The sequence below is a fragment of the Henckelia pumila genome, chromosome 4 (genome assembly GCF_033568475.1).
Source record: "Henckelia pumila isolate YLH828 chromosome 4, ASM3356847v2, whole genome shotgun sequence".
In the NCBI taxonomy this organism is placed as follows: domain Eukaryota; kingdom Viridiplantae; phylum Streptophyta; class Magnoliopsida; order Lamiales; family Gesneriaceae; genus Henckelia; species Henckelia pumila.
The window spans coordinates 232,646,538-232,656,428 of NC_133123.1; the positions used below are offsets into that span (position 1 = coordinate 232,646,538).

The 9,891-nt window shown below is 32.4% G+C and overlaps 1 protein-coding gene across 1 annotated transcript; it reads right to left on the reverse strand.

Moving 5' to 3' along the window:
- Nucleotides 1-2,460: 2,460 nt before the first annotated feature.
- LOC140865441 (heat shock 70 kDa protein 4-like) lies at nt 2,461-4,671 on the reverse strand. The gene is made up of 2 exons (XM_073270090.1): nt 4,385-4,671; nt 2,461-4,281 (listed from the first exon to the last, which is right to left on the reverse strand). Exons 1-2 carry the CDS (start codon nt 4,596-4,598, stop codon nt 2,660-2,662), a joined length of 1,836 nt encoding a protein of 611 aa, XP_073126191.1. The 5' UTR covers nt 4,599-4,671; the 3' UTR covers nt 2,461-2,659.
- Between the last annotated feature and the right edge of the window lie 5,220 nt (nt 4,672-9,891).

A 9,891-nucleotide genomic window follows, 5' to 3' on the forward strand; every position in this document is an offset into this window, starting at 1 on the left:
CTCTCCACCCATTTCCATCTATTATCTCCTCCCTCAATTTCTCTCGACATATTTTCATATATTCTCCTCAATGTAGAGAACCTACGCAAAACCCATGGGCCGTAAGAACCCTCTGGCCTGCAACATTTACTGTAAAAGATTTGAAAGGGGCGACGAAGAGGGACAACGAGCTGAAGCAAAGAAAACGAGGGAGTGGGTTTTTTCTGATCTGTTTGTTCTCTTTGTCCCACTTTTTATGCAATTTGTGTTAGATTTTTTTTATCTTGCTTTTATTTGTACATTTTGCATTCTTGTGTTCATTATTATTTTGAATTTGATTATGTTATCGATTTTAAACTATGGTAAATGGATGGTTTTCATTGTCTATTTTTCAGTAAATTTGGGAAAATTCCCAAATTAGTAAGCTTTTTTTTAAAAAAAACTAGATAGTAGTTGAGTTTACTTTTAAAAAAACAAATAGTTTTGTCGAGGTGCACAGAGAGTAATCCCAAAAGTTCTATTTTGTGTTTATATGTTATGGATTAGTTGTGTTTCATGATATATTTTAGTTATGAGGATTTGTTTATAAGGAAAAGTTGAAAAATGGAACCAATAACAGCAATGTTTTCTATGCGTAATTCAAGAAGCTGCCCAGAAGTCCTAATATTTATCTTCATTAATATTTTAACAATAACACTCTTTTTCTATGTGAAGATATTGGAGTCAATATTGAAGGTGGTATGATGTTGCTAGGAAGTTTTTCATACAATAAGCATTTGTTTATCTTCACAATAGAGGAGGATGTGAGCCTAATGCAGATGTATTTGCATTTGGCAAAAAATGTGATAAAATCAATCCTTCTTCAACCATCTTACAATATCTTGCACCTCACCGAAAGTTATATACGACATTGAATGAAGATCAGGATGTCAGTAGTATGATCCGATTGTTTGTCTACATGAAATAATTGACATGTTAGCAATCCGAAAAGAAGAAATTTTTCCAATTGACAAGAATACTCTCGGGTAATTCATATCTTTCTTTGTTTGTAGTTGTGCTACACCGAACATTAAAAATACATATTCTAATTTACCGTTTAATTTATTCATACAATAAGTATATTTTATTTAAGATATGGATGTTGGTATTTCAATTGATTTATTGTTTATTGTTGAGTTTTTTAAGAAATGAGTTTGATGCGGATGTTGGTTCTTCGAGTGCTTCCGAATATGAAATGGTTCTACATAGTAACTCCACTTATGCTTGGAGTCATTTGATTCATGGAGAGGGGCAAATTTTTAATCTATATCTTTATAATGATATTAATTTTGATGCTATATCCTTTTAATCTATGTACTACTGTTTGTGGAAAGTTTTCAAAAATTTCTTTGTTGTGTGATTTTTCTCTATGACCTTGTCTTGTAGGGTTAAACTATATGACAATGATCCAATCTGATGAGTTAAGCCATATATTTATGATCTTATATGGGAAGTTCAGCCAGATATCTACGATCCAATTTGGGGATTCAAGCCAGATATTTATGATCCAGTCTGGGGAGTTAAGCCAGATATTATGATCCAATCTAGGGAGTTAAGCCAGATAATGTGTTTGAAATTTTAAACTCGTAAATAATTTTGATATTTTAATCAGTATGAAAATTGTTGTCATATTTTAAATCTGAAAATATGTCCCCTTCGTATTACAGAGTGACAACTATATCATTCATCCTTATATCCCTTTCAGATGAAGATATAATTGAGGATCAAGAGTCTGCTGAATTTTGGGGTTGGTGAATGGCTTGGATTGAATTGTTGCTATTTTTCTTCTTGTTTAGTTTGGATCAATTAATTTAAATTTCTGGATAATTTTTTTTTTTGAATGGTTTGATTTGAAATAGGTTAGTTACTGAATTTATCTGTTGTGGAATTGTAAGACATTGTTTTATTGTTTGTTTTTGTTTTTGTTTTTGTTTTTTTACTTTTTGGGAATAAATCTTGTTTATTTTAGATTTAGTGTTCTTTGTAAATTAAGTTAAACTATAAATTACAAGAATACTGTCAATGTTCATGTCATACAACTCGGGCATGATAGTAAGTGTTGTCTCTGTATTGTAACATCTTATGATAATATGCAACAAAATAATAGAACACAAATAAATTACGTGAATTAAATAAAACACAAATAGTTTTGCACAAGTATAAATACTTGTTCGATACATCAGACAAAATACTCAATAAAAAAGACTATCAATTTACAAGACCAATAGTATCGAATGTTCCAATGTCAAAAAAAAAAAAATAGTATCGAATGTTCCAAACAATTCCTGCTAGGCGATGCTCTACTTAAAAGATAAACCCGATTATATCTAGCAATCCATATATAATCTTACCCGATTGGATCTGTTTTTTTTATTGTGCACATAACATCGAAAAAGGAAGGGAAAAGAAAAAAAAAAAAAGAAGAAGAAGAGACTGAAGAGCAGTCCAAACCACGTCAACACTCAAAAACAATATAGTTTACGTGTACAGAGGGACGTTGAATTTCACAATACACTTGAAATTATATTATTATTCCTGCACTTTATTTGGAAAAATGTTTTTCAAAAATACATATAGAATAATCATATAATTTCAAATGTATTGTGTAACTCAATGTGTAAACTTTCGTATGCATATAGCGTTACCCTCTAATAATAGGATCCCAAATGCTCTTCAACTCCTTTGTTTTGTTCTCGAACAATTCTGACTTTCCAACTCTGTGTTCATCCAACCACTTGATAGCTTGCTTGATCTCGTCTTCTATTTTTATGGCTTCGGTGCTCGCTGCTACTTTGGTCACAAGATTTCTGGTGACATACACATAAGTTACCAAAAGTCCCCTTGCATTGAATGACTTTTTATGCTCCTCATCTTCTAACTCAAATCTCTCTGCTTCCTCCAACATTCTCTCAATCTCATCCTTACTGGACAACATGCCTTTAACATTGCTGATTGTGATGCTGTTCGTCTTACCACTCGTTTTATCTTCAGCAGACACGGTTAAGATGCCATTGGCATCGATTTCGAAGCAAACATTAAATTTATGGACACCCATAAGAGCAGATGGAATGCCAGACAATACAAATTTGCCCAACTGAATGTTGTCGCTTGCTCTGGGCCTTTCGCCTTCATACACCATGAAGGTGATCCCAGTTTGGTGATCAAGATTGGTGAACGCTGCGTCTTCTTTCTTAGTAGGGATTGTCGTATTTTTAGGGACTACTACCCTCATTTCATTTTCATTAACAGATATGCCGAGAGAGAGAGGGGTGACATCCCACCAGATTAAATCGCGAATCTCGTGATTATCCTGGCCAGTCAAAATCGCAGCTTGAACTGCAGCACCATAGGCAACGGCCTCATCAGGATGAATGCTTTTACACAACTGTTTACCAATGAAAAAATCTTGAAGCAACTGTTGAACCTTTGGAATTCTAGTGGATCCACCGACAAGAACCACATCATGGACGCTTTTCTTGTCCATCTTACCATCCTTCAAACACTTCTCCACATGGCCAATGCATTTCTCAAACAAGTCCATGTTGAGCTCCTCAAATTTTTCGCGAGTTAGTTTGTATTCAAAATCGATTCCTTCGTACAAACAATCGATTCCAATAGTCGTTAGTGCCATGAAGGATAGATTCCTCTTTGCCCTCTCACAAGCTGTCCGTAACCTTCTCAATGCTCGGGGATTGTCTCTTATGTCCTTTTTGTGCCTTGTCTCAAAATCTTGAACCAAATAATTAACCACTCTATTGTCAAAATCTTCTCCTCCAAGGTGTGTGTTACCCGCGGTTGACTTAACCTTAAAGGTACTTTTCACCATCGTTAGAAGAGAAACATCAAAAGTTCCACCACCAAGGTCGAAAATAAGTACATTCTTTTCGTCGGAGCTACTAGACATTTTGTCAAGTCCATAGGCGATGGCCGCAGCAGTTGGTTCAGCAATGATACGCAAGACATTAAGCCCAGAAAGCGTTCCGGCATCCTTAGTCGCGCGCCTCTGGGAATCATTGAAGTAGGCAGGTACAGTAATAACTGAATTTTTAACTGGAAATCCAAGAAAAGCTTCAGCAATGTCCTTCATGTTGGCGAGGACCATCGAAGAAATCTGTTCGGCAGCAAATAGTTTCTCTTCACCTTGGTAGGTAACCGAAATCATGGGCTTATCGTTTGCGCCACAAATGACTTTAAATGGCCAGTGTTTCTTATCGCTTTGGACCAAAGGGTCGCTAAATCTCCGACCGATCAACCTCTTAGCATCTGCAGATACATATAAGTGGAGAGAAAAGAGTATTCATAATCCCAACGAATTACACAGAACCTCGCACAAGATTATCAATGAATAAAAAAATTGATGTCTCACCGAAGACAGTGTTTGTGGGGTTCAAGGCCACAACATTCTTGGCAGCATCGCCGATGAGACGTTCGGCTTGGTTGAAAGATACGTAAGAAGGCGTGATGCGATTGCCCTGATCATTAGGTATGATCTTAACGCGATTCCGTTGCCACACAGCTACGCAAGAATAAGTGGTACCCAAGTCGATTCCGATCGCTAGTCCTTCGTTTTCTCCAGCCATTTTCTGACAATACTACCAGCAAACTAGAAGGAATGATGAAACGAAATCACCGACGACTTTTTACAATGATGAAGTCTTATCAGTCAATAATGATATATAAATCATAAAACAAAGAAACCGACGACTTTTCACATATTGGTTGACTTGCTTTCTCAGTTTTTCTCGTCTCCAAAAAAGGCCAACCCAATATCGGTTCCTATTTCTTTTCTAATACAAACTCCTCGTTATTTAATTATTTTTTTTATAATAGCATAATTGATATTTCTATCCGTACAAATTTACACTTTCCAATTATTGTGTCGTTCAATAATAATATTACTAAGTGCTTGAATACAGTTGAATTAATCAAATATATATATATATATATATACAAGTAAATAGTAATACATACGTGTGTTGCACGTGAGAACATATATTAAGTAAATAAAATGAGAATGAGAAAATAAAAATAAAAATAAAAATAATTATAATAAGATTCATGAATTTAATTTTAACGCGACATATTAACAAACAACTTAAATATTCATTTTTTTTCATTATTCACCATAACGACTTTAACATTTAATCTATTCCTTTGATTTATCTTATGTCTTTTTCTTTATTTATCGCAGACAGTTTTTCGTCATCTTATATATCAATGAACTCAGTCGTTGTTCGTTTTGGTGGTTGCATATATTTTATTTTGTTCAAAGATTTTGATGACTCTTTTTTTTTCATCTTTTATGTCCTTTGTTTTGTTGGCGGTTCAGCTTCCAAGATTTTTTGCAGTGGTTTTGGAATGCTTCCACGACAATAGAGATGAGCTTCTTATTTTTAAGAAGTTCTTTATACATGTTGAAAATAAATATATGTTCTTTCTCGATTGGGTGGTCAAGAGTATTTGTGATTTTTTTTTACGTGGAAACATGCAGTCGCTAACTTCGATGTGCACTAGATAAACCTCCGAACTAACGCAATAGCCTGCAAACTATGTTAGCCAGGTAAACCACACAAGCAAGCCCTGTGTGACAGGCTAGTCCAAGAAGGTGTTGATATTAAGAATCAAACTTTTGACCTCTGGCTAAAAGTTCACCTACTCCACCTCTGGCTAAAAGTTCACCTACTTCACCTACTCCACCAGCTCTGGCTAAAACTTTTGACCTCTGGCTAAAAGTTCTTGTGACAAGCTAGTCCAAGAAGGTGTTGATTTTCGTCTTGCCTTCATCCTGTTATATATCATATATTTCAATGTGTTTTATATCATGTAACTCATAAATATGAAAACTTGAGAATTGTATGCATTCATATACACCTTATTGAACAACTCAATGAACTTGTTCACCGAGCAACCTATAGTCCTATACATATACTCTGAAGCCACATCTTCAAATAATGTATTTCGATCCTTGCTAATGTGTCGTTGTTTTTTACCGTCATTGTTAGTTGAAATCTAAGAGTTTCAGTTGACATCAAAGTGTAAGTAGACATTTTAATATAAATACAATAATTGAAAGGATAACCTTCGTACAAATTCAATTTTACCATCAATTTCACAATCGAGAAAATGATTACATGATTTGAGAATTATGTATTTTGCAATTTATACAACTGACTATCTTCGTCATTTTTACAATTGCTTTGAGACAATTGGTACACCGTACACGCTTCATACCACGACTCTGCTTTATTTTCAATCTCACATATAAATGCTTTAAAGCAGTAATATTGTTCCTATGAAAATAGTTGATACACATTTCGTGGACCTCGTTTGGTTTGAGTTATACGATAAATAATATATAGATATGTAATGTAATGTAGTAAACAATAAATAAAAAATGATAGTCAATATAAATAATTTTTGATTTGATTGATAGATTATAGTTTATTTGATTTGATTGATTTAATTTTATATAAAAATGATAAATTTTCATTTTGTCCTTAAAACAATAAATATAATATGAAAAATATTATTTGTAAGGGATAATATAGTAATTTAAATTCAATGATTTGATTGATATAACATAAAAAATTAATAATTTGATTGATTTAAAATAAATAATTAATAGATAGATATATAATATGTTGAGAAGAATGCATGATTGGATAAGATAAGTTATATCGAGATTAATAATACAGCCTACCAAACGAAACTTAATGTTCATGACAATTGATATTAACATGTTTATGGATAGAAAAAAAGTTAGTGAATTCGACGAGATCAAATTACGGCAATTGTTGGATGACAGTTCTTCTTTGAAACAGGTACAAAAATAATGTTGGTTTCTTGATATATTTAAATAATATATATTTCTTATAAATAGATAACAATATCAAAAAAACTTATTAGATATTACCTTGATATGAACCCAATTTAAGGTTGAAATAAGCCACAATTGTGTTTCGAACTCCTTTTTCATGCAGTAGCTGTCTTTCGTTCAATGTGAGATCATCCCATAAGTGACCATGATAGTTTCTAACCTGCGAGATACAATCGTTTTAAATTAAACCTTTTTTTTATTTTTGAGAAACGTTGGAGAGGGATAGATAGCTAGGTATATTTTGTTATATATATATATATATATATATATATATGAGTTTTTTATTACGAAAAGAAGTTTTAAATTAATAAATTTGAAGGCTTAGTAGAGTATTGGATTTCATATATTATGAGATGGTCTCACGAATCTCTATCCATATTTATAATAATAAGTAATACTTTTGACATAAAAAATAATACATTTTTAATGTATGACCCAAATAGAAAATGTGTTTCATAAAATTAACCCGTAAAATCGTCTCATTAATGTTTTTGTCTAATATTAAATAAAAAATTTATGAAATTATATAATTGATTATATGGTAATGAATCAAATGAATCGTTTCTTTTATTTTATTTTTTTTGACAGGTTAATGACTCGTTTCGTATTGTTATATGTATGCATTATTATCATCATTAATTAATATAATAATTTTTCCTTTTTATCTCTACAAAAATAAAGGGCTTATTTTATACTCCTACATTAATATCGTATATATATATATATATATATTTTTAATTCTAAATTTTTATATTAATATCGTAAGTTTTAGTTTTGCTCTTTTGAAAATAAGTTTCTTTTTAGTTTTTTTCTCTTCAAAATTATTTATATTTGATTAATTGCAACTCAATTAAAGTCATAAACTAAAATGTGTCTTTTACTTTATATTTATATTTTTTAAATTCTAAATTTTATATTAACTTTTAAGTTTTTTCTGTAAAATGATTAAAACAATTTTTGAAAAAAAAAATATATGAAATTATATAATTGATTATTATATGATAGTGAGTGTAATCAGTGGCGTATCCAGAATTTTCGATCAGATGGGGCGAATTCAATAGATTTAAAAATTTTTACAATAAATATCATATATATATTAACTTTATATGTTTTTTTACAATAGAACTTGAAAGATCATGTTGTGCACATGTCTTTTAAATTATTTTCTTATTACATTCGATTTCTATCTTTGGAGTTTTTGCCTTTCTTAGACAAGTGTTAAAGTTGGTAATATTGATTAAATCTGATACGAAATATTCAATATCTAATGATATTTTGTTTCCCTGATATGTAGGTTCTTATTTATGGAAACAATTTGAAGTTCTATTTAAAGGAGTGCATAGGATCGATCAAAGAAGATAATGAAGAGAGTGAAATATAGAGAGCAAAATACATAGAGAAAGTACTGCAGAAATTCTAAAGTATTGAAGATCAATCATTGAAGAATTTCTGAAGTGTTCATCGCTACTACACTGTGTTGTCGAGTAGTGTTGGAAACACTGAAGAACACACGAGTGAAGTGTTGTTCAGAAAGTGTTTCTTTGGTTTTCGTTTTTTGGCTTAGCACTTCCTATTGATGTTTTATTCTAGTTCTTACTAGTTTTTAGGAAGTCTTTTATTTTCTCAATTTTTTGAGAAAAATAATTTTTCATAAAACAATCACTAGTTGGTTTTTGTAAACTGATTTTATTTTTCTAGTGATTATTTCGCCATGAGGCATCGCGCAAGTACTTGATACTTGTGCATAATTATCTGTGTTATTGTTTACTTTTGCTATTAGTTAAATAATCTGCTGCACAGTGTTATCGTGAAGTGTTGACAACACTAACAAATAACACTCACTCAAAAAGTTTTTTGGTATTTCTGTGATTTTAGACTGTCCAAACCTAACAAGTGGCGTCAGAGACATTCACTTGATGATACTAAGTGTGATTCTATTTTTGTGTTTGACAAGACATCACAATGGAAATACGTTATTCAGGAACTGCTCAACGTCCTCCAACCTTGGATGGATCCAACTATGCTATCTGGAAAGTCAGGATGCGTGTTTACATCAAATCGATTGATGAAAGGGCATGGCAACGTGTGCTACAAGGCTGGAATGCACCAAGAAGAACTGATGGAGAAGGAGACTTTCCACTCAAAACAGAAACGGAATGGAATGCCGAAGAAACTGCTGCTTCGAATATGAACAACAAAGCCCTTATTGCTATTTTCACTGCTCTTGATTTTAATATGTTTTCTCTGGTCACTAATTGTGTTTGTGCTAAACAGGCCTAGGAAAAACTTCAAATGCACTGTGAAGGATCCGATAGTGTGCGTCGAACCAAAAGAAGGATTCTCACTACTCAGTTTGAAAATCTGAGAATGGAAGAAAGTGAGACGATTGATAATTATGAACGCCGCTTGAGGAATATTGAAAATGAGGCAATTGATCTTGGTGATGCTATTTCGAATGAACGACTTGTGAGCAAAGTGTTGAGATCACTGCCTGAAAGATTTCAAATGAAGATTTGTGCAATTGATGAATCAAAAGACACATCAATTCTGGGATTGGATGAATTGATGAGTTCACTACGAACATATGAGTTGGAGATGAATGTAGGGAAAAAGGACAAAGGTAAGTCTATTGCACTTCAAGTTTCTAACGACTCATATAATGATTTTGTTGATTTGACATAGGGAGTAAACGAGTCTGATCTAGGAGATGATTCCATTGCCTTTCTTACCAAACAATTTGGTACCTATTTGAAAAGGATGAGAGATTCAAAGAAACCTGGTCAGAAGCCCAAAGTTTTAAATACTCCTGCAGTTGGAAAACCCTTAAGAATCGGTGGACCAGAACAGAATAACATCCCATCAAAGAGTCAAAATAGATTTTAGAATGAAGGAAAAACCTTGAATAACTCAAAGAGGTTTGAGTCTGTGAAGTGTCATGAGTGCACTGGCTTCGGTCACATTGCTAATGAGTGTCCAACCAGACTTCGCAAAGGAAT